This window comes from Rhinatrema bivittatum, chromosome 4 (genome assembly GCF_901001135.1).
Source record: "Rhinatrema bivittatum chromosome 4, aRhiBiv1.1, whole genome shotgun sequence".
Lineage (NCBI taxonomy): Eukaryota > Metazoa > Chordata > Amphibia > Gymnophiona > Rhinatrematidae > Rhinatrema > Rhinatrema bivittatum.
Genome location: NC_042618.1, coordinates 423,826,323 through 423,852,227, shown reverse-complemented (window position 1 = coordinate 423,852,227; position 25,905 = coordinate 423,826,323). Strand labels below are relative to the sequence as shown.

General features: G+C 45.0%; 1 protein-coding gene across 1 annotated transcript in view; it reads left to right on the top strand.

Moving 5' to 3' along the window:
- XPC (XPC complex subunit, DNA damage recognition and repair factor) overlaps positions 1-25,905 on the top strand; it is a 50,064-nt gene that overhangs the window by 21,124 nt on the left and 3,035 nt on the right. The window contains 6 exon segments of the mRNA XM_029601377.1: positions 448-568; positions 1,581-1,670; positions 8,972-9,868; positions 24,106-24,268; positions 24,636-24,715; positions 25,600-25,734. Of these exon segments, the coding sequence (XP_029457237.1) occupies positions 448-568; positions 1,581-1,670; positions 8,972-9,868; positions 24,106-24,268; positions 24,636-24,715; positions 25,600-25,734 (1,486 nt within the window).

Sequence of the window (25,905 nt, the reverse complement as noted above, 5' to 3'; positions counted from 1 at the left end):
CTGTGCTCTTTTTGCTATGCAGATTTTTCTTCAGAGCTTTAACAAGTGTTTTCAAGTTTTTTGCAAGTGAGTTTTTGTGCTTGTGTACATATCAATACTGAGGAACTGTAGGGTGGTACCAGTGCTTATCAAGCAGTGTCGGTTAAAATTTCTCTGTCACCATCTGCTGGCGTGGATGCATAAACCCAGGAGTTTCGAATGATCTGTGGTACTACAGGAACAAAAAAAAAAGTTCTGAAGATTGCCCCTTAGTGCATTGCGGAGCCTTTTTAGTTGACCATGAAAGAAAGGTCTCACAGTTGCATTGGATATGATGTGCTGTGAAGGACTTCAGCCTGGAACTGAGTTTATCTACAAAGTTAAGGGACAGAGTAGTGTGCGCCTGAAGGTTGTTTAAAAAACAGATTTTGACAGGCGAGAAGGTAAAAGAAAGTTTTGTCCCTCCAGGTTTCTTGCCACCTTCACCTTGAATCCAGAGCTGTCCCTAGATGATATGGAATCCCTGCAGTCCACGTTAGAGAGAAGGTTTGGGATCTACTCTGTGAGAGATGAGGGAGAGATGGTCCAGGTAGGTGCCTTTGGGATTCACCCATTCGTGGGCCACTGACTGGATTTAGTTGCTGGGTCAGCATGATGGCACTGGTCCAAGACCTCAATTCAGCAGAGGGACCTGGGATTATAGTAGCATTAACATAGATACTCCATTTCATTCTTCAAGGCACAGCAGAAGGCTACATGTACTTAATTTGTTATTTGTATTGATTGGATAAGTATGAACAGCAACAGCCAGTCAGGATTCATAGCTACTGCTCAAAACATGACATTGGGGGTTTTTTTCGCAATTATTATTGTGCTGTTTAACAAGTGACAGAGGTATACCTATGTAACAGATGTAGGGAATGCAGCCTACAGAAAATATATTGTCAAGCAAAGAAAAGAAAGCACAGAAACTAGAAGCTAAAAAAGCATAGTATACCAAGAAGAACCAAACTCAATGTATTTATATTTTTTTGGTCTAGCCTTTTGAGTTTCTAGCTCATTTGGAACTGGCCTCATCTGGGGCGACAGGCCATGAGCCTTCATTTCCACCTACCCAGGGTTTTTCTCAGTTTTTCGCCCTTCCCATCCTCAAATCTAATGCAATCATTGCAGCAACACTTTTTGGCCAGGGGCCACAGCTCCCTCTCTAACCTGGAATACATGCACCCTGAATTTGGAGCTCTAGGTCTCACCCCACTGTCCTGGTTGAGAACTCTGTCCCCATTGTTGGCATTGAATAGTGGCCTCCTCAGCCCTAGACCTTAGACCCAGGTCTCCTACATGGCAGAATGCAGCATTGAAATAGAGCCTTTAGGCCAGCCCATGGTTACAAAGGAAAACAAAACTCGGACCTGGCTGAGAGGTAGAATTTAATGTGAGCGAATGGGTGTTGTGTGATGCTTGGCTCTTTCTGGGAAGGTGGATATAAACTGTGCAGTGCCTTGTAGCACTGGGATAGTAGGGTGAGTGTCAGGTTATGATTCTGAGTCCTGTATGTTTTGGGAGGTTTCTGGTCTCATTTGACTTTATCTGTATTACAGATGTTTCTGATTATCCTACGAGCATTGCAGCTGGTGTGCCGCCTGGTGCTGTCTCTACAACCTATTCCCCTCAAAGAGCCTGCAGGAAAGGTACAATTCCCAGGACATGAGCAATGCTAGAATGTGTGGATCCACAAAATACCATTTACTTTAATGGTGTAACATTGTGAGACCATTTTATTGGCCTGTTTTCAATGTTCTGTGACATGGCTCAAATAAGGCTTTCTCAAGAGAAGCTTAAGGTGTGAATGTTTGTCAACGCCTCTTATAATAACAACAAAAATGGTATGGGGTCTGATTTCATTTCATGTTGGTAAGGCAGTAATTTCCTCTTGGCAATAAAAATACATGTACCACAAAAAAACCTATGATCAGCTAACAAAGGCCTCCTAATCATCCCGTCAGTGCGATCAGCCCAACTTACGCAAGTTAGAGAACATACAATATCCATTGCTAGCCCGAAGATTTGGAATTCACTTCCCACCTAATTACGATTACAACAAAACCTAAAGAAATTTAAGAAAGAAATAAAAGCTTGGCTTTTCACGAAGGCTTACAATGAATCTAACTGACCTACCCATTTATTTATTTTATTTATTTATTGTTTTTTTGTATACCGACATTCATGTGTACATATAACATCGATTCACAGTAATGGACAAATGCCAATTAAAACATTTGCAATTCAAAATTTAAAAGGAAATTATAAATACATAATATCAAAATATTATAAAATTAGCTGAAATTAACAAATAAAATATAGTATCAAAACTTAAATTAAAATTATTAAGAAAGACTAAAAAGAAATCAGAATAAGTTATTGGAAGGCTTGATAAAACAGCCATGTTTTTACTCCTTTCTAAAAAACCTTAATATCAGATTCCATCCTAAGGTCTTGTGGCAGAGAGTTCCACAATCGGAGCCCGGCTATCAATAGTGCTCTTTCACGTACTGTATTTAGATGCGCAGCTTTTGCTGATGGAATTGGAAGCAGCCCAGTATTGGTTGATCGTGTTGTTCTTGAGAGGATATGGAAATGTAATGTTCCCTGTACGTACCCGGATCAATCCAGACTCCTGGGTTTTGCCCCCCTCTAGCAGATGGAGACAGAAGTTTACAAACAAAACTCCGCCTTATCTAGGCTGGTGCCACCTACAGTCTGGCAGTATTCTTCTGTCTCCTAGCAGGTGGAGGGGGTGCAAAACCTACAGTCTGTGCTGAGGCCTAGTTAGTTTAAAAAAAAAAAAAAAAGAAGACAAAAAGTGAAAGTGGTAGTTAGGTTAGTCTTGGGACCGCAGTGGCTTGCCTGTAGGTCCAGTCTCATGCCTCCTGGGGAGTTGTGAGGTCCTGAGGGGACCATCCCCCCCTGGTTTCAGAGGCCGCTGAAGTGTGTGGGTTGTCTCACCAGCGTATCTTTCCTCACTGGGGGTGACACCGGGGAGCCCGGCTCACTCCCCCCAGGTGGTCCCGGAGCTGGCGGCGATCGGTAATTATAGTTTAAAAAAAAAAAAAAAGTTTTTTCTTGTGGTGTTTATTTGTCGCCAAAATTCCTTGTCTTTGCTTCCCGCCGTGTTCGGGGGGGGACGACAGTGAGCCGTGGGTCAGTGCGCCTCGCGGTTTTTGTTTTTCTCTCAGCTTTTAAAGTATTAGACATGCCGCGACGGGCGGCTTGCGGCACTGTGCGAGCACGCCTCTCCTGGGATAGTCTGTGTTTGAGCTGTGTTTCGGGGGGCGAAGGTGTATCTTCGGCCCCGAATGGAACCCGGGGACGAGCGCCATTGAGAGCAGCAGCTCTGGGGAACAAGCCCGGTTCAGGGGCAGGCCCGTTCCCACGGAGCGCAGGAATGGGCGCCATTTTGGGCTCCAGAGACTCGGCATTGGCGGGAACATCCGTCATTTTGTTTCCTCCAGGACCCGCGGCTCCCGCGCCCCCTGACAGATCAGGGGGAGGATGACTCACCTTATCATTTATCGCCCCAATGCAGGGTCCTGAGGGGGACAAACCTGCGAGGCCACACTGTCCAAGAGATTCGGAGGTCCCTGAAGGGGATCCCGCGGATTGGTCCTCCGACTCTTCTTTTTCCTCAGAGTTTGTATTATTAATGTACAAGGCATTCAAGGCTTGTAGATTAGCGAGGAAAAGACCACAGGGGTCTCACGATCCAGACCCTTCGCCAGGATCGGGGAAGCGGGCTAGGCCAGTCCAGGCGTCGGATCCCGCCGAGGGGCCCCAGCCTTTCAGACTGCGGGCCCCGTGGGGAGATCCGGATACCTCTACGAACACCGATGAGCCAGAGGATCAATAGGGGGACCAGGACCCGCCGTCCCAACCCCCGAGGGGGTTGAGGGGGACGGCGAGCAGTTGTCAGGTAGCCTGAGTGGTACCCATGGGGCAGATGGGGATGACCCCAAATTGGTATGTCTCTTTAGGCGAGACAAGTTGGGGCCCCTTATCCCGGCGATTCTTGGAGAGTTAGGCATACAGTTGCCGCAGGCAGAGTCCAGGCTGGGGACTACAGACCTGGTGGTCTTGGGTCTGAGAGATTCTCCATCCACCTTTATATTGCATTTTTCAGCATTGGATTTACTCTTCAAGGAATGGGATACCCCGGATTGGGCCTTAAGGTGGCTAAAGTGATGGATAAGCTCTACCCCCTGCCTGAGAAGGTGTTGGAGCTATTGAAGGTCCCAAAGATAGATTCGGCTGTGGCGGCGGTCACAAAAAAGATCACCATCCCGGTTACCGGGGGGAGGCTCTTAAAGATTTACAAGATCGAAAGCTAGCGATACAGCTTAAAAAGATATTCGAAGTCTCCGCACTAGGGATTCGTGCGGCTATCTGCAGTAATTTCTCTTTGTGAGCGGGACTTCGGTGGTACAACAGTTGTTGGCCAACGAATCTCTTCACCAGAGGAAGTGCTTCAGGCGGGGGCGTTTAGAAGCGGGTGATTGCCTATAGTGCGGATGCCTTTATGATTACTTCGCACATCGGCTAGATTCATGGTTTTGGGGGTGTCGGCGCGACGCTTGTTGTGGCTCCGCCATTGGGCGGCGAATGTGTCGTCTAAAAGCCAGGTTGGGTTCACTGCCATTTAAGGGCAAGTTGTTGTTTGGAAAAGAATTGGAGGATCTGATTGAGTCTCTAGGCGAGAACAAGGTGCATCGCCTACCGGAGGACAGACCAAGGTCTAGAGGGGCTCCTCCGTCCCGTTCGCGTTTTCGTGGAGGTCGTGTCAAGACAGCTTGAGCCGAGGAGTACCGTTGTTGGTCCCCTCCTGGACAGTGGTCACCACGAATGCCAGCTTGTCCGGTTGAGGAGCGGTTTTGTCTCCGAAAATCAGTACAGGGGATATGGTCCCCACAGGAAGCTGGTTGGTCCATCAATCGTTTAGAGACCAGGGCGGTTTGCCTGACCCTACAGGCCTTCCTTCCGCTGGTTCGAAGCAAGTCGGTCATGGTTCTGTCAGACAATGCAACCACGGTAGCCTACATCAACCGACAGGGGGGGACGACCAAGAGTCAACCAGTGGCGTCCGAAGCCCATCAATTGATAGCGTGGGCATCACGCATCTGTCAGCATTGCAGCCTCGCATATTGCCGGGGTAGAGAACGTTCAGGCAGACTTTTTCAGTCGCAATCGCCTAGACCCCAGAGAGTGGGAACTCGCGGAGGATGCGTTTCGACTCATCTGCGCACGGTGGGGGACGCTCGCCCTGGACCTGATGGCGACATTCAAGAATACCAAAGCTCCGCGTTTCTTCGCTCGTCGCCGGGAGACGGGAGGGGGAGGGCGTGGACGCTCTGGTGTTACCTTGGCCGACGGATGTTCTACTTTGTCTTCCCTCCATGGCCCCTCATCGGCAGACTCTGCGACGCATAGAGTTACACCCGACAGAAGTGGTACTCGTAGCTCCCGAATGGCGGTGACACCCTTGGTTTGCGGACCTCTGAAACCTGGCCTTAGAGGAGCCCATTCGGTTCCCGTATGTACCGGATCTTCTCCATCAGGGACCTGTTTGTTTCGACCAGGTCGAATGCTTTTGTCTAGCGGCATGGCTTTTGAGAGGCGAAGGCTGACGTCCAGAGGGTATTCGGATGCGGTAGTAACCACCCTCCTAAGGTCCCGCAAAGTTTCTACGTCATTGTCTTATGTGCGGGTCTGGAAGGTATTTGAGACGTGGTGCCTTGATCGGGAGGTGGTGCCTACTCGTGCGTCCGTTCCGGATGGTTTGCTTTTTCTCCAGGATGGTTTGGTAAAGGGTCTCTCGTGTAGTTCCTTGCGTGTTCAGGTGGTGGCACTGGCATCGTTGTGCGGTCAAGTCCAAGCGGTGCCCTTGGCGTCTCATCCAGATGTGGTTCGATTTCTTAAAGGAGCTAAACATTTGCGTCCACCGTTGCGATGACCTTGTCCTTCCTGGAATCTGAATCTGGTATTAAAGGATTTGTGCGGCGCTCCCTTTGAGCCTCTTCGCAGGTCCATTTTGAAGGATTTGACTCTGAAGGTGGTGTTCCTGGTGGCTATTGTCTCGGCAAGGTGGGTTTCCGAGCTGCAAGCCCTGTCTTGTCGGGAGCCTTTCTTACGGATTTCGGAGACGGGGTTGTCGCTTCGTACAGTTCCTTCCTTTCTACCTAAGGTTGTGACTGCCTTTCATTTAAATCAGATGGTAGAACTTCCTTTGTTTTCAGATTTGGACAGGGCAGATCCCTTGTCCAAGGATTTGCGGAGGTTGGATGTCCGACGGACGTTGTTGCGTTACCTGGAAGTTACCAACGCCTTCCGGGTATCAGACCACCTCTTTGTGCTTTGGAGTGGGCCTCGACATGGTAATGCGGCTTCCAAGACTACCATTGCTCGCTGGTTGAAGGAGGCTATAAGTTCTGCGTATCTGTTGCAGGGTAGGTCTCTGCCAGTGGGTCTACGCGCGCATTCTACGTGCTCCCAGGCCGCGTCTTGGGCGGAATGCCAACAAATAACCCCAGAGGAGATTTGTAGGGTGGCGACGTGGAAGTCCTTACATACGTTCGCCCGACATTATCGCTTGGATGTCAAAGCTCCAGGCAGCGAGGGCTTTGGAGAAGGGGTGCTCAGAGCGGGTCTCTCCGGATCCCAACCCATTTAAAGACAGCTCTGGTACATCCCAGGAGTCTGGACTGATCCGGGTACGTACAGGGAAAAGAAAATTGGTTCTTACCTGATAATTTTCGTTCCTGTAGTACCATGGATCAGTCCAGAGTCCCGCCCATCTGTTCTTTCCTGGAAAGGGAGAGTCCGTGCTGCTTGTTTTTTTTCTCGTTCTCAGATCAATCCTGTATGTCCTGTATCGATGGCTCGGGTTCTGTTCCCATTTGGGGATTTGTTGAAGCCGGTTGCTGTTGTTAGGTTACTGTATATAGTTAGTTTGGTGTTTTTTGGAATCCATTCTACTTTGACATTAGTAATACTGCCAGACTGTAGGTGGCACCAGCTTAGATAAGGCGGAGTTTTGTTTGTAAACTTCTGTCTCCATCTGCTAGAGTGGGGGCAAAACCCAGGAGTCTGGACTGATCCGTGGTACTACAGCAACAAAAATTATCAGGTAAGAATGTAAACCATTCAACTTTGTCGTATAAAAGTGATTTATGAATTAAAGAAAGAGCCTTGTGTTGAATCTGTAACAATGGGTAACCAGTGAAGATCTTCAAGATGGGAGTAATATGTTCAGCTTTTTTTGTGTTAGTCAAGAGTCTAGTAGCGGCAGAGTTTTGGAATAGTTGAAGAGGTCTTGTAGAATAAGCAGGTAGGCCTAAAAGGAGAGCGTTACAATAGTCCAACTTGGAAAAGACAAGGGCTTGTAAAAACAGTTCTAAAATCGTTCAGTGTAATAGAGGTTTTAGCCTCTTTAAGACATTTAATTTAAAATATCCATCTTTGATTATACTATTTATCCATTTTTTGAGATTCACTTCACAGTCCAGGATGATCCCAAGGTCTCTGACATCAAAAGAAATGGGGGTAATTTTTTGCAGATTCAAAAATTTCAGCTTCCTTCTGTGGACTTAACTTGGGCATATGTATAGAATCTCAGTTTTTTAGTGTTGAGGGAGAGACTCATCTGTGTCAGAACTTTGTTAATAGCAGATAAATAAATGTCCCACAGTTTAAAGTAGAGTCTATTGAAGATTCAATTGGTAATAAAATCTGAACATGATCAGCAGAGATAAAATACATAAGGTTAAGACCAGATAAAAGTTTACATAAAGGAAGCATATAAATATTAAAAAGTGTGGCAGAAAGTGAGGATCCCTGAGGTACACCATGAAGCAAGTTGATTTGTTCGGATTCTATATTGTTTAATTTAAACTTTATATGATCGATTGTCAAAGTAGGATTTGAACAACTGTAAGGTGATATATTTTAAACCAATTTCTCTTAGTCTATTCAAAAGAGTCACGTGGTTCACCGTGTCAAAGGCTGAGGAGATATCTAACATAATCAGAAAATATGTTTAACTATTATCAGTGCCTCTCAGCACGGTGTCTTGTAGTGACACCAAAAGAGTTTCTGTTCTATTGTACTTTCGGAATGCACATTAAGATGGAAAAAGAATATTATTTGTTTCTAAATGATCAAAAAGTTGGTTATTTACCACTTTTTCTAAAATTTTAGACAGACAAGTAAATTCGAGATGGGTCTAAGATTAGCTGGATCCGAAAAGTTCAATTGAGATTTTTTCAAAATGGGTTTTACTGTCGCACACTTGAGAAGATCAGGAAAAGAACCGTGGGTTAAGGAAAGGTTAACAATATCAGCAATGGGTCGAGCAATTATATTGGGGATTGTTTTTAAGAATTTAATGGGAAACTGAAATCAATAGGATGTGTAGCTGGGTTCAATTTCTTTTATAATATTTTCAATTTCGACTGAAGAAATAGTATCAAACTGATGACCATTCAGTTTCTGGGTTGAATGGGGAGTACTGTCTGGCCTTGATTCATCTAACTGGATGTTTTCTTACTAACGTGAGGGTTTCTTCACTAAAGAAGAGAGCAATCTCATTGCATTTTTGTAACGTGATTTCCTGTGAGAGGGGTTGGCAATTCTCATGAACCCCTATGTTTTATTATCTTATGTTTTTAACAGTACTAAACACGCCTTTCTTTAAATATTATCTTTTATTATTTTAGTTTTCAATTGTTTTATTATATGCTCTTACCTGCTTTTAATTTTATTTGATTCTAAATACTATTTTATTATGATGTTTCTATGCCTATGTAATTTTATGTATTTTGGTTTTATTGTATTTATCTTATTGAATTCTTTTACTGTTGTAAACAGTTATGATGGCTACACCGAATGATGGCATATAAAACAGTAAATAAATAAATAAATGCTTTTATCCATATTTTTTCAGGGCAAAAAGTCTACCCCAGCTAAGACACCTGACAGTGTGCCAAGGAAAAGCAAAGGAATAAAACAGGAGAAGACCCTATCGGAGGATAGTGATGAGGAAGAGGCAAATGAGAAGCCCAAGAAGCAGATCCCTTTGGGGTCAAGGAGAGCTGCCATGGCAAAGAGCAATAACAGGAGCTCCAAAAAGCAAAAGGGGCCCAAGAAGGGTGAGAAGAAACCAAAAGTAAAGGAAGAGGTGTCAGAGCCCAAAACTGATCATCAGAGACGGCTGGCCTTGAAAGTGTCATATGTAGAAGAGAGTGGAAGTGACGACTCCAGTGATTCAGATTTCGAGTTTTCAGAGAGCGAGGATAGCAATTTTTCTGATGGGAAGTATGGAACGCCATCTAGGATGCAGAGGAGGTCATCGGGGAGCCAGAAGGTAAAAGCAGAAAGGAAGAGTGTTGGAAAAGTGAAGACCAGTACACCAAGGACAACGATATCCAAGGTTCCAGAGACTGCTGAATACTCCAAGGTGAAAACATTATCACAAGACTCTTCCAAGAAGAGGAACAAGATCATTTCTAGTGACGAGGAGGAGGTAGGGTTTGTAACAATTTCTGAAGGCACAGACCAGTGGTTGGAGGTTTTCCTGGAACGTGAGAAGAAGTGGGTGTGTATAGACTGCATTCATGGTGTGGTTGACCAGCCCCAGCAGTGCTATAAATTGGCCACAAAGCCAGTGACGTACATAGTGGGGATTGACAATGATGGCTGCACAAAGGACATTACGCAGAGATATGATACCGCGTGGATGACCTCCACAAGGAAACGCCGCGTTGACCCAGAATGGTGGAGAGAGACGTTAGAACCTTATAGAAGCCCATTCACCGAACAGGAGAAGAAGGAAGACTTGGAGGTAAAGTGCCAGCCCTTCTGCCTCACTTAAGAACACAGCTAATCAGCCTATGCTTTATATATATCAAGGGTTTATATAGAATGGGAGGAAAAGGTCTCGGACATTGGTGTGATTAAGGCAACTGCAGTCACATTCCCAGTTGCTGAAAACTGGAAGAAAATGAACAATAAGAAAATGAAACAATCCTATTCTTTTGCTTTTATTATTTGCATTTTTCTAAAAAGGAAAAGATACAACAAGCATTAACTTGAAAAGAAAAATACAGAATTTCTGTTCATACCCAGATCAGTCCAGACTCCTGGGTTTTGCATCCCTGCCAGCAGATGGGAGACAGAGAAAGTTTTACTGGACACTGCTACATAACCAAGACTGCCATGTGCAGGCCCTCAGCATTTCTCTGTCTTCAGCAGATGATAGATGGTGTAAAACCTGCAGTCTGGAGTGAAAAAAAAATAAAATTAAGAGGAAGATTAGAAGATTCCTGGATCCTCCCTGGGGGTTCTGAGGTCCTGGTGGGGCCATCCCCTGTGGTATGAGGCAGACGAGCAGGAGGTTGGTTACCCTCCAGAAAGCTCGATCCGGAGGTCTGTGGGATGGACATCTGATGGGCCAGATCTCTCATCCCCCATGAGGCAGCATTGGGACCTGTTGGCAACTCTGCACATCAAGCCCATAGGAGCAGGGAAGTATCCTTTTTAGGCTGTTGTCCTGGGCTGGCTCGCTAAAGTTTATTGGGGAAAAAAAGACAGATTTGTTTATTTTGTTTAATTGCTGTGCAGAGGCCGTTTGCTTGTAGCGTTTGGATGTGCGGGGCTGGCATCCGGCATCCCTCCCTGAGGCAGGCAGGTCTCCCAAGGTAGGCGCGTTAGTCAGTGGCGGTGCGTGGCTCTGAGCCACATGATGATGGTGTGCAGCAAGACCTGCCTTGCTTTTGGAGGCTTGTGTTTACGTTTGAATCATGCAAGCCTGTGTTCCAGGTGTGTCTGGTGGAGAAGGCACTTCGGGAGTGCCTGCCGCATGCTCTAAGCCTGTTAGTGCATCGTGAATGGTCGGGCCTGCCACTGAGAGTTGCCTTTTTGGCGTGGGATCAGCAGTCATGTTTATTTCTAGTGCAGGACTGTCAATGTCCATGGAGGAGGCCAGGGATCCTCGCCGTGGCTGTCACCTGCTATGGCCAGCACCAGGGAGGACTAAAGAGATTCAGATTTAGAAGATTCTCCCCTGCATCATAGGGGAGGGGGCTCCGATGTAGAAGATTTTCCCCTAGATCAGGATTCTGATAAATCCCAGCCTTTCTCAGTTTTTCCTTATGCACAAGACATATTTGGCCAGAAAAGCATCAGGGGATCACTCTAGGTCCCAATCTCAGTCCATGGTTGGTTCCCAGTCAATGAAGGGGCCTGGCAGGCCAAGAGAAAATGTTCAGAGAGCGTTTGCCATGTTTTGGGCTTTTCCTCGCTGGTTGGTGACACAGAGGGGGACACTGATGACTCAGAAAATCCCGATGCAGTGACGGGGGAGTTTCCAGGTGCAGGAACATTATCGGATACAGCAAACTCGGATGGGGACCCAGTGGAGGGTTCCGGTGGCTGAGGGAGATGATCCCAAGGTAGTGCACCTCTTTCACAGAGAAGAGCTTTGGTCTTTCATTCCACATGTGCTTCAGGAGCTTGGAATTAAGGTTTCTCCGGAGGAGATGGACCTGGAGGAGCGGCTCCTCTGTTGGATTTTGTTGATTTAATTAATTTATTTATTTAAAATTATTTATACCGCTTTTAAAACTGGAGTTGGCCAAAACGATTTACAGAGAATACATACATAGTAATAAAAGAAATAAACATAAGATAAATTGCAGATTAAACGAATACAATACTAAAGATAAATAATCAAAACAAAAATAATAATACTAAAATAAAATAAAGCCTCGACATGCCTGTGATTACTTAAGTGGCTGGGTCGAAACTGAAGGCAATGAAGAACAGGTAGGTTTTAAAATTTTTCTTGAAATCTTTTGAATTAGTTATCTGCCTTAAAGACTCTGGGATAGAGTTCCAAAGAGAAGTTTTGCAAGGACCAGCGAAAGTCTTTCCCTTCATAAATTGGTGAAGAAGGTAGTAGTTCAGGAGTGGGACACTCCGGATCCCGGCTTAAGAGTTGGCAGAGCTATGGCAAAGTTTTATCAGTTGCCGGAAGAGGTGTTGGAACTTTTAGCACTCCCTAAGGTCAACGCTTCTATGTTGGCAGTCAGTAAGAAGTCCATCATTCCAGTAGTAGAATTGGCCGCTCTAAGGGTTGTACAAGATCGCAAGTTGGAGCTTTATCTTGAGGATTTTTGAGGTGTCGGCCTTGAGCATATGTTTTATGCAGAGGGCTTCACTGCAGTGGGTCCAGCAGCTGCAGGAGATGCATGCTGTGTCGAGGCTAGCAGCACAGCAGACTGAGCGCTTAGAGGCAGCTATGGCACACGGTGTGGAAGCTCTGTTTGACCTGATCAGAACATCTTCCAGGATTATGATGTCTGCGGTTTCGGCTAGGAGGTTACTGTGGTTACGGAATTGGTCGGCAGATGTTTGGTCCAAATCTCAGCTGGGGGCTCTTTCATTTAAGAGAAAACTCTTGTTCGGAGAGGACTTGGAGCATCTAGAAAGTCCAAAGTTTAAAAGTTACCGGAAGACAAGCCCAAAGGCAGATTCTGTTCTTGCACATTTTTGAGATAAATAAAAGATTTAGCCAAGTTAAAGGTTCTTCGGGCCCTCCAAGGCAAACCACAGTCAGACCTCAATCCTGGGGTCAGTCCATTTGAAATGGTCAGAAGCCATCCGGAGACAACCCTGATATAAGTGCAGGAGGTGTGAAGTTTTTGCAATGAAGCAAGAACGGTCAGTCTTCAGTTCCGGCAGTCAGAGGATGCTTGACGACTTTTATGAGAAGTGGACCAAAATTAAAACAGATCAGTGGATCCTAAGTGTGACAAGAGGTGGTTTATCTTAGAGAAAACTAGACCCCGGGGAGTGGGAGCTGTTGGAGGCAGCGATGCATCTCAGTCACAGGAAATTGGGATATCCCCATATGGACTTAATGGCGTCCAGACAGAACACCAAGGTATCTTTTTTTTTTTTTTTACAGCCGCCAAAGAGAACACGGTGCAGAAGGAATCAGTGCTTTGGTTTTGCCATGGCCTTGAGGAATTCTTCTTTACGCTTTCCCTCCATGGTCACTGGTGGGCAAGGTGTTGGGCAGATAGAGAAATATCCGGGCAACTTGATTCTGGTAGCTCCAGACTGGCCACATTGGCCATGGTTCACAGATCAATATGCTCGTAGACTGGCCGCTGAAGCTGAATATTCTCCACCAAGGCCCAATATTTTTGGATCAGGTGACTCACTTCTGTCTTGCGGCCTGGCTTTTAAGAGGAGACGACTGAGATGGAGGGGATATTCCACGGCAATTATTACCACCTTATTTCAGGCCAGGCAACCTTCCACATCCTTGGCATATGTGAGAATATTGAGAATCTTCGAGTCCTGATGTGCTGTTAATGGAGTGCAGCCTGTTCAGGCTATGGTGTCGCGTATTTCGGCTTTTCTTCAGGAGGGTTTGGTCAAGGTCCAGGAAGTAGCCTTGGGCTGTCTCTGGGGTAAGGTGCAGGGGTATCCTCTGTCTGCGTATCCAGATTTCATACGGTTCCTTTGGGAGTAAAGAATTTGCATCCTCTGGTATAAAAGATCTGTCCATCTTGGAATCTTTTTTTTTTCAACATACTTTTTATTAAAGTGAACACAGCAAACATGAGCAAAGGAAACAACACATCCACCAAAGAATACAGTTGCAGAGGCATAGAGCGAAAAGTGAAAAGTTCATATACATTATCCAATGAGCGTTGCTGCATACCATATTTTCTTTTTATGTCCCCCATAGAAAAGAGCCCCAGACACACACCCAGGACACCCTCCCCCATCCACCCCTAACCCTAGACCATGCACACTCTATTCATACCCAATCACACCAATCAAGCAACCAAAACAGTACCATATCTGACCGCTAGAGATATAGCCACGTGCAAAATCCCTCAGCAAGCTACCAACGTAAAACTTTTTCCCAGAACTGGAAATAACCCCTCAGATGCAAAGCAACTCGTTTATTGCTAGATTCCCTTTTTCTTAGATGCTCCATCTGAGCATGTTGGATCATGGCTTCCCTCCATTCCCGATAAGCAGCTATCTCATTGTTATGGCAACAAGATAGAATCACTTTTTTCGCTAAGGTTAACGAGACTACTACAAACCTCTGTCATCCACCAGGCAAAACAGGAGCATCAGTAAACAAATGCAAATAGAGAAGCCCACACTCCCAAGGAATCGTACATCCTAGCGTCTTCTCAATGGCACAATCTTTATGCCAAAAAAAGGCTCAATTTGGAACATTCTGTGAACATGTGGCAGAAATCCCCTCTAAGATGCAAACATTTTAGACATTCATCAGATTCCCAAAGCCTCATACGCTCCCCTTTATCTCTAGATATATGTGTGATGTAAAATTTTAAACTGAATTTCTCGGAGAGTAACTGGTACCAATCATCTGTATATCATTTCAAATGCTCTCTGGTTATCAGACTCCTCAAACTCAAGTCTCGGATCCCTACGCCATAGTTTGGCCAACGGAGCCATACGAGAGGAAGGCAGATATTCAGAGAGGAAGTGAACCCAGAGACCCACTTTATTAAATGTGGAGTAGTTTCCAAAAATGGCTCTTCTGCCTCTGAAAAAGAAGGGAGTACCACATTACCATTGCAGACCGTCAAAGCATAGTGGCGACACTGCAAATAAGCAAAGTAGTTTTCCATGGGAAGATCCAGGGACTCCTGAAGCTGCTAAAATGACCATAGCTTACATTCGTCAGAGTCTACCAAGAGTCCAAGGTAAGACAGACCCCTCTCTCTCCAAGCATAAAAAACCAGAGTGATCAAAACTGGCACGGAAGGCCGAATTGCCAGTGAGAGGTAAAAAGAGTAATCGAAGTGGATTTATGTCCAAGAGACCTCCACGCCTTGTGTAAAGCCCTCATCCAAAAAATGTCAAGAGTGAGACCCCAAAGGGAGGATTTTGGAAGATGGAGCACATACGTCCCCTGATATGGGCTTGCCATTCTGACAATAGCCCTTCCTCATCAAATTTATTATGATGCGAAGCCCAACCCTGAATATACTGCAGAAGACATGAGGCATCATATAAATGTATATCAGGTACTGCCAGACCTCCCTTTCCTTTATCCTGCATAAGCATATCTAAGCATATTCTAGTCCCTCTCTCCTTTGAAATGAAAGAGGAGATCATAGACCTAAATTGGGAAACATCAGATCTTTTAAACCAGAGAGGAAGCATCTAGAGAAGATAAAGCATCTTGGGGAGAATAATGGAAAAGATCTCCATCGTTCTAATAACCCTTGAACTTTCCGGAGAGTGGCACTTATATTCTGTATATATAAGCCGCATACAGTGCAATTAATATAAACACCTAAATACTTCATGCCCTCCATACTCCAAAGGAAAAACACCCCTCCACCTCATGATCGACTGGGAACACCGTAGACTTATCATAGTTAATTTTAAGTCTTGAAAAAGAGAAATACTTATTAATGTAGTCCATGATGTCGCTCAAGCATGTTTGCAAATACTGTATAAAAGCATATCATCTGCAAACATGCTTAGCTGCACCTGTTTCTTACCAATCTGTAGCCCCTGAAAAGAGACCAAATCACAAAGCAAAATAGCTAAGAGTTCTATCGCCAGAACATACAGCAATGGGGATAAAAAAGGAAAGGGGAGGACAATGTTCCATTAAACAGAAGTTGTGTACTCTGAGAACCATAGAAAGTTTTAACCCAGTTAATGAATAAGTCCCCAAAATTAAACCGTTCCATTACCCACCACATATGAGACCACTCTACCCAATCAAACACTTTCTCAGCATCTAGCCCTACTAAAAGGTCATCTTTTCCAGACTGGGCCTTTAAGTAGATGTCATCAGGGCTTTAAGTAGGTTCAAGGTAGAATGTCTATGAGAAATGAAATCTCTTTGATCCCTATATACCACTGTATGTATAACCCGATTAACCCAAGCAGCCAAGAAAGCTGAGACAATTTTAACATGATGATTTAATAAAGAAATAGGCCGATAAGAACCCAGGTGCATTGGATTCCTATCAGGTTTTAAAAGGAGGACCATGGTAGCCAAGGTTATTTTCGGGGGGCCATGAAGCCTGTAGTCAAAGCCTCTGAAAAAGAACACCTACAAAGGTTCAAAGACCCTTACCCCTAAAAGTTTAAAAAATTCAGGGCCTAGACCATCGGGTCCTGGAGATTTACCCAAAGAGAGCTTGTGCACCACTGCTCTGATTTGCCCCACAAAAATTGGCTCTTCCATCTTAAGTTTATCTTTGTGTGAGAGTTGAGGAAAAAGCCGACGAGAATAAGTGATGTCTATGAGAGAAATTATCAGGGTCACTCTTATAAAACTCCTGAAAAAAACTCTTAAAAACCCTGAGCACTGCCTCGGTACCCCCAAGCTCCTGATTGCCAAAATGAAACCTAGGGGCAAAAGTTTGAGCAAGTGAGCTAATAGCTTACCCGATTTGTTTCCCCATTGAAAAAGTTGTATTTATAATACAAAAGATTCTGTCTTGCCTTGGACTCCAGCAGCATATCTAATTCCTTGTGGGCCTCCCGTAACTGTTATTTAACATCAAGTGCTATGGAATTGACATGCATACACCTGAGTTGAGCCACCCGTTTAGATAAGGCTAATTCTTTTTGAGCAAACTGCTGCCTTTTCTGCACTTGATGGGCCAAAATATGCCCTTGAAATATGGCCTTAGCGGCATTCCAAAAAGTAACAGCTGACACATCAGGTGAGAAATTAAAGCTACAAAATTATCCCATCGCAATTTGAGATATTGAAGAAACTCCTTGTCGTGATAAAGCAAAGGAAACATTCTCCACCTCGAAGTATGTCTCCTCATATCAACAAAAGCTAATTTACAAGCAATAAGAGAGTGATCAGAGAAAGGCACATCATACATTTCACATGATTGTAACCGAGCAAAACAGGACTCTGATAATAGTATGTAGTCGATTCTGAAATAGACTTGATGAGCATGGGAAAAAAAAGAATACTTTCTATTCTGAAGGTGCTGCATATGCCAGCTGTCTATGACCCCCAGTTCTTGGCACAGAAAACCGATGCCAATATCCCACTTGTATCTGTTTGGGGGTTTTGAGAGGAGAGCAGTCCATAAGAGGATTGTCTGTCCACATTAAAGTCACCACCCACCATATACACATAATCTTCCCAATGAAGAATTTTGGCAACCAGAGAAGAGAAAAATGATGGGAATATTTATTGGGGGCGTAAACATTAACGAAGACTACTTTGATACCATATAACATGCCAGCTAAGAGCAGAAACCTGCCCTTGGGATCCGAGACCTGTTTTTTAAGGGTAAAAGGAATATTTTTACTGAAAAGAATAGCTACCCCCCTCTGCCTGGAGGAATAATAAGAAGAGTAACATTGCCCAACCCATTCCCTGTACAGTTTAGCATGCTCAAGATCATCCAGATGCATTTCCTGGAGGAAAGCTATGGATATTCTGCGCTTTTTAAAGTAATTTAGCCCATCAACGTTGAGTGAAGATATTAAGATATAAAACATTAGAGCTAACCTCCAGATCACAGACACTGATCAGAGAGAAAACCCAGAAGTGAGTCCCTCTATCAAAATCAGGTATAACAAAACCCCATTTCAGCAACTGAGAGGTCTAGCATTCAAATGCCCAGGGAAGCAGAATTAAATGCACAACTCCAAGCCAAGCACACAAACTCCACAGCCACACCCATGCATACACACAGCCATACCCACACACACTCTTCCAAGTAAATTCAAATGAAACAATAAACCCAAAAGAAACACAGACCCATGTACCCAACCATTACCCACCTTTGACGTTCCCATATAACTCTGAGTCCATAGCAAGAAAGTTGCCACACAGTCCATTGACACCGAGGGTGACTCTTCTCTCCACGGCGAATTCCCGCATGTCTCTCGGGACTGCCAAGATCTTGTCAATGCGGCCAAAGCCTGACTGGATATCCTCGCCAACTCTTACTCAAACGCGCTCACCTTGATCAGTACTAGGACAGGATAACATAGTATGCAAAGTAACTGGAATAGCGCCACACAAGGAAGAGCTGGAGCTCCGCAAAACTTGATGCTCAAAAGGAAAAAACAACACTAGCACAACAGCTCAAGTCCACGCCAGGGAGAGTGATAAGGGGGGTGAACAGACAGGCCGCCTCCATGGCTAGAAAAATGAAAAAGGGGTTGACAGGTCTCGCAAGCCAAAGTACACAAAAGTAGAGTCAAAAATAAAGTCAAGGCACTGTAAATGCAACTAGAGGCTCAACGTGATCAGAATCGCAATGCAAGGGGGAAGGAGGGACAAAGATAAAAATTATCCTCCAAAAAAATAATTCTGGTAAAAGACAACAGATTGCAAATAACCCAAAAACCGGGCATCACGGAAAGGACCCCCATCAGGCACAAATAAAACATTAGCGTTGTAAGGATTCCACGAACAATTTCGCTTCAGAAGCAGAGGTCAGCAGCTTGGTTTATTTATTATTATTTATTTATTTTATAACTTTTATATACCGGCATTCGTAAAAAAAAACATCATGTCGGTTTACATGTAACTGAGAAAGGAAATTACAATGATAGGTGGAGGAAAGATAGATAGTTAAGAGGTAAGTTAACTTTACTGTGGTGCCAACGTGCGTCACAGTTTAAACGAGATTACATGTAATAAACCATATTAGACAAAATTAGACATATACTAAATATAATAAACCATATAATAAACCATATAATAAACCATATTAGACATGTTAGACATATTAGACATATTAGACAGTATATATACATATAATAAACCATATTAGACAAAATTAGACAGTATTAGACAAAGTTAGACAGAAATTAATTATGTACAAGGGGAGGTGGTGCGAGGGGGTGGGGGGTGAAGCGCAGTGGGGAGGTGGGGAGGAGGGGTTGAGGGAGGCGAAGGGTGGCAGGGGAATAAAGGGGCAAGATGGGGGAGGGGGGATGGAGGGTAGGGTGGTGTAGGAGGGGGGTGTCATATACGTGATATGGCGATCATATGAGTAATTGTACAAGAGGCGAGGGAGAGGGGAAGAAAGTAAGAGGGGGAGGAGGAGGGGGTGGAAACTGTACAAGGGAGCTGTGGGTAGAGGTGGGAAAAGGTGCGTTGGTAACTGTAAGGAAGCTGCTTAGAGGAAGGAAGGTGGTGGAGGTGGGTGGGGGGGAGGAGTATGGGGGGGCAGGGGGCAGGGGGGAAACTGAGGGGGGGTGGGGAGGTAAAAGTGTTGCGATAGAGTCACAGTGTTGTGATAGAGTCACAGTGCTAGGGTTGTGAAGTGTTGGGATAGGTCTGTTTAAATAACAGGTCTTGATTCCTTTTTTGAATTGATTAAGTGATGGTTCTAGTCGGAGCTCAGTGGGGAGGGAGTTCCAGAGGGTGGGGCCGGCGCAATGGAGAAGGCTCTCTCTCTGGTGGATGTGAGGTGAGCAATTGAGGAAGGGGTGTAGAGGGTTGCCAGCAAGGGAGTTTCTGGTGGGGCGGTTTGGTCTGATGGAAGTGTGGCATACTCTTCGATCATGGGGAATTATTTTGTAAAGTGTGTTATGTATGATAGTGAGTGTTTTTGTATTGAGAGCGATAGGTGATTGGGAGCCAGTGGAGGTCTTGAAGTATGGGAGTGATATGATCCGTCTTTCTTGAGTTTGTGAGGACGCGGGCCATGGTGTTTGTAAGATTTTGGAGGGAGTTTGATTGTGGAGGAGGGAAGGCCTATTAGCAGTGAGTTGCATAAGCAAGTCTTGATAGCATGGTGGTTTGCATAACGGTACGAAGCTCGTGTGCGTGGAGGAGAGGCCTTCAGTTTTTTGAGGGTTTGAAGTTTATAGAAGCCCCCTTTTAGGAGCGATTTGATGTGGGATTTGAAGCTAGTTGTGTATCTAGGGAAACTCCTAGATCTCTGACAGTGGGCGGGATGCGTGAGATTTTGTGAGGTGTTTTTGATGCGTTTGGTGGTTGGAAACGCTGGGTTGATTAGTAATAATAAGAATTTCGGTTTTGAGGTATTTAGTGCAAGGTTGTAGGTTGGAAAGGAGGGAGTTGATAGATGCAAGGCATGTCTCCAGAAGTGCAGGGTTTTCGTTGAGGGATTTTGGATGGGGATAAGTATCTTGTACGTCGTCAGCGTACAAGAAGAATTTTAGTTCCAGTTTAGAAAGTAGGTGGCAAAGAGGGAGTAGATAGATGTTTTAAAGAGGGTGGAGGAAAGGGAGGGAGCCCTGGGGAACGCCTTGTGCAAGAGGAATGTGTGTAGATTCGGATTTATCGAGTTTGATTAAATACTTTTCTGTGGTCAAGGTAAGAGGAGAACCACGATAGGGCTGTGTTTGAGATGCCTATTTCTGCTAAGCGAGATATTAAGATTTTGTGGTTCACCGTATCGAAGCTGCTGAGATATCTAGGAGGGCTAGAATGTATGATTGGCCGTGGTCCATGCCTTTTAGGATGGTATCTGTTAATGCAAGTAGGAGCTTTTCAGTGCTTCGGTTTTTACGAAAGCCATACTGGGCGGGGTGGAGGATATTGTTGTCTTCTAGGAAGTCGGTAAGTTGTGTGTTGACCACTTTCTCCAGGATTTTAGAAATAAAAGGCAGGTTGGAAATTGGCCTGTAGTTTGCAGGGTCGTTTTGGTCGAGGGTGGGCTTTTTCAGTAGGGGCTTTACAATGGCGAGTTTATAGCGGGTCAGGAACCGTCCCGAAGGTGAGGGAGCAGTTTATGATATCCGCTAAAGGTCTTGCTATGACGGAAGGAATAGTGAGGAGGAGTTTAGATGGGATGTTGTCGGCGATGTGGGTGGCTGGCCGCATCTTTTTTAAGATGGATTCGACTTCCATCGTGGTAGTGAGATCAAGGGATGTAAGGTTAATGTTGTTGGTGGCGGGTGGAAGATCGATGGGAGTGGGGTTAGGGGGGAAACGAATGAGAATGTTGGAAATTTTGTTTTTAAAGTAATCTGCTAGTTTATTGCATTTCTCTATGCTATTATCTTCCTGGGGGGATGGAGTAGTGGATTTTGTGAGTTCTGCTACATAGGAGAATAGGGCGGTAGGATTGAATTTGTAGTTGTGGAATTTTTGCTGCATAGAAGTCACGTTTGGCGTGTAGTGTTGCTTGTCGGTATAGGTGTAGGGTGTGTTTGTAGACTGTTTTGAGTGTAGGGGTGGGTTGCTTAGGCCAGGAGCGTTCTTTGGATCTAAGGTCTTGTTTTAATTTTTTAAGTTCACTGGTGTACCACTGGTGTACCAGTGGTTTCTCCCCTGTGAAAGATTTTCAGCCGCACAGGAAATTGGAGCATAAAACACACCCCTCATTGAAATAGAGTACAATAAGGAGAAAATTCCCTTTGAGCCGCCCTTGCACCTTCGCTGAGAAATCAGGGAACAGCAGGAGCTTAGCATTACCATATTTCAAACTCAGATATCTTCCAGTAAGCCATAAGTATTTTGCTTTTGTCAATAAAGTTCAAATATTTGACGATGACTTGCTGCGGCCCATTGCCATCAGGGCCTCCCGCACCGAGCCTGTGGGCACGTTCAGCAATGAGAGATTTATTCGCAGTGGGAATATTGAGGGCCCTCAGGTAGCCATTGTTCACAAAAGTAAGTAATTCCTCTCCCTGAACAGATTCTGGAATGCCCACAATATGCAGATTATTACAACCGCTGCGATTTTCTAAGTAATCGAGTTTATCTTCATGTTACTTGTTCTTTCCCCTAAGCTCAGCAACGGTATTAGTGAGGGAGTCCAGGCGGTCACTATGATCACTCACCCGGTTTTCAGTCTCAGCTAAGGACACATTATAATCGCCCACCTTGTCCCGCAGCTCTTCAGCCAAAGCTTGTAGCTTCTATAGCTGATCAGGTATAGCTGTAGAGACAGCGTGGGTGAGGTTTTTAAGGTTGGCTTGAGAGAGACTCTCCACAGGAATCCCGGCTTCAGGATATATAAGGTCTCTGAAAACGCTAACTAATCGAGTTAGCAAGGATAAAGATTTGTTCTAAGCTACTCTGCCTCCTCGGACTTACCAGGGGTACCTGCTCCTCGGGGGCCTTGCTCTCTCTTTGTTTTCAGGTCACAGTCTGGAACCGGTACTCGCACCTCGAGGGCCCATGTTCCCAGACTGGTTGCTGAATACCTCTTCTGCCTGGAAGTCATTGCTGTCTACTACACCAGTGAGTCACCATCTCTCTCTCAGAGCTTTCCCTGGAACCAGGTACTCGCTCCTCGAGGGCCTAACTCATTCCAACACCTGGACTACTATGAGACTACTGTGTGAGTGTTACTATCAAGGTTCGGTACCGGAACTCTGCCTATTCACTATATTTAGTTTCTCTTCAGCCCAGCCATCCTGGGATCGCTGTTCCAGTATCTGAGGGACTTCAGCCCAGCCGGGCGCTTCCAGCTCACTACTGCCACCTCTGGTGGTTCAATATACTGTTTAATAAAAGAAACTAGTGTGTGTTTGTCTCCAACCTCTGAGCCCTGACCGGTGGTCCCTCTCGGGATGTTCCCCCGGGAGCGTGGTCATCTGCCACCGGCCCAAGGATCCACCCACAACTGCCACAAATAATAACAATTGATTATTTACTGTTTCAGATAATAGGATTAGGGGGCACTGCAATGAAGTTAGCAAGTAGCACATTTAAAACTAATCGGAGAAAATTCTTTTTCACTCTGCACAATTAAGCTCTGGACTTTGTTGCCAGAGGATTTGCTTAGTGCCTTTAATGTAGCTGGGTTTAAAAAGGTTTGGATAAGTTCTTGGAGAAGTCCATTAACTGCTATCAATCAAGTTGACTTTAGGAATAACCTCTGCTGATACTGGCATCAGTAGCATGGGATCTACTTAGTGTCTGGGTACGTACCAGCCTGGATTAGCCACTATTGGAAACAGGATGCTGGACTTGATGGATCCTTGGTCTGAACCAGTATGGCAGTTTCTTCTTAAAGAAAGGAACCAAGGTTTCTAAAGCTCCATTGCTCGGTAGTTGAAAGAGACAATTTTTTCAATCTATCTCTTTAAGGTTTGGACTGTCCCATTGGGTTATGGGCTCATTTCACAAGCAACTTCCTGGGTGGTGAGTCTGTTGGTGTCACCACAGGAGATGTGTAGAGCGGCCATGTGGTCGTCTGCCCACTTTCACTAAGCATTATTGCCTAGATGTGCAGGCGCTGGAGGAGATGAGTTTTGGTGAGTGTGTTCTGCAAGCAGGTCTTTCGGGTTCCTGCCCAGTATAGGGGAGCTTGGGTACATCCCACTTGTCTGGACTGATCTGAGGTATGAACAGGAAAGGAAAATTGGTTCTTATTTGCTAAGTTTCATTCCTGGAATACCCCAGATCAATTCAAAGACCTGTCCCCTAGATTCCGAAAGACTGTATTGTTGGAGTTAGTTCCTTGGAGCAGAAATTAATTTTGTATATAGTTGGGACCTTGGACCTAATTGTACTTGTGTTTTCGGTGTCCTTGGATGTGAGGGCTTCAGTTCAGTGGGCTCCAACCTTTCAGTGGGCTTCAACCTTTGTTCGCCCTATTAGGGGAATTTGTTATTTGAGGTAATTGATGACTCTATATTGGCTTGGGTACAAGTCAATACTGAGGGACTGCAGGTGGCACTCTTGGTTAAGCAGCAGTGCCTGAAAAGCTTTTTAGTTCTCTGTCTCCATCTGCTGGTAGGGAAGCAAACCTACTTGTCTAGACTGATCTGTGGTATCTAGAAATGAAAATAAGCAGGTAAGAACCAATTTTCCTTCGGTTTGTCAGCAAGGACAGGGATAGGGTTATAGCTGGGGAAAGAATTAGGGTTAGCCTTCCTTGCTAAAATGCATCAGCCGTCACAAATAAACACAAGTGGCTAGTTAATATCAGTACTAAGAGCCCAAGAGCCAAGCCCAAGTTGGCTGTAGTCCACTCTGTCCCTAAGGACATACCTAGCTGGATGCTTCCTTAAAATTAACTTTAGCTTATATTGCAGTAAATCTTAGTTCAGTTCTGTTCTGTGATCTAAGCTCTAAATTAATTATAGCTTCAAGCTAAGCTCCTGGACCAGCCACTACCAACGTCCATCACTGAGTTCAAGAATCACCCACTTTATGCACTAAAGAGGCATCTACTGAAGTATGAAGCTATCTATCCTGATACTGCTGCAATACTGGGATACTGCAGAGGAGAGGCTGTGTACTCCAGGTGAGGGCACTTCAGGGGACAGGGTGGGTTCCATGGATGAGGGACGCCACAGGGGAGGGCCAGGTATCGTGCACGAGGGATACTGAATGGAGGAGGTGCGGTAGAAAGAAATTGGGGTTAGAACAGATGAAATGCTATCAATAAAATAAACGAAACATTTTCTGGTGGTTCAGGTAACTTCTTAGTTTGTTAGGAGGGAGCTGCAATCTTTCATATTGATTTCTTGCTTCTCACTGGTTACTCTTACAGTAATTTCCTGTCTTATGTTGGCTGCTCCTAACTCAGCCTCGGAATGTGTTCTTATCTCTCATTGGCCACAGTTGCCCTGCCTCTCGGTGATTCCTTATTTCTCATTGGCTTCTTTAGGGACTGGCGTGCACACACTGCACTCCAGGGACACCTGGTTGAAGGATGCCCGTGTGGTGCGGATTGGGGAAGTGCCATATAAGGTAAAGAAAACAACAAAAATCAAATACTTTCCTAATATAGGAGCCCGGACTTAAGTCCAAGAAATGATCTTGTTACCTTCTCATCAGAAACAGCCAGGAGCCAGGGAGTGGCTTTCACTGAGTCACACAGTGCTTTTTGGGGGAGTTTTCACACACACCCCCAGCAGTTTTCTTCTGCTCCTTTGGGCTTCCATCTCCGTCGGGAACCCAATGGCCGGAATCTGGTGCCATGAGCCTTCATTTGCAACAACCCAGGAATTTTCCCCCTTTTTTAATATCTCCCTCCAATTTGCTCAGCACAGTTGTTGCAATGATGATCCAGGGCTGGGGGTCATGCACTGGGGCTCTTTCTGGAACCCTGCAGTCATGTGCCCTAAATCCAGCCCCATTGCACAATGACTGAGACTCCCCTCCACAGGGGCTGGAAACGCTGCCTCCAATCCCCGCTGACCCTGGGAAGCGAAAGATTTGCTTTAGATCTTCCCCTGGACCAGTCCTTGCCTTTCTAATGGTCCTAACTTTGAAACATTCTGGTGCATATTTTAAAGGAGTCTACACCCCTAGTGGATGCTGGTTATATCAGTCTACACTTTTAGTAACAATTCTAAATCATAAGACAACCATTAAAGGCCAAATTTAAGGATTAAGCAAAAAAGTGCAGGATGTCTTCAAATCAATTTGCCTGCACAGTTTTTAAATACTGCAGCTTTTTCTAAAAAAAAAAAAATAATAATTTTCTGCAATTTGACAGTTATGTGTAGAAAACACAATCGCAGATACAGATGTGTACATCTCTAGATCATGTTTTTATAGTTTAAAAGTGGCAGTGAACTCTGCTAGATGTCTAAAGTGAGATCTGAGATGCAGGATTTGTCTTGGTGCAGATGGTGAAGGGCCAGTCTAACCGGGCACGGAAGGCACGCCTAAGTGATCCAGAAAAGCAAGATTGCAATGACTTGGCGCTGTTTGGACTCTGGCAGACAGAGGACTACCAGCCACCAGTGGCAGTGGATGGGAAGGTACATGGAATGCCATGTTTTTCTCTGAGGGATTCCTTATACTTCCCTCTTTTGCAACTTATCCAACTATTTATACATTCGGGCCAGAAATGAAAATGGTAAAATGCCTGTGAAACCTTTGAGCTCTCTGAGGAGTTTGATTTAGATTGCATGGGTTACGTCACTTGTTTG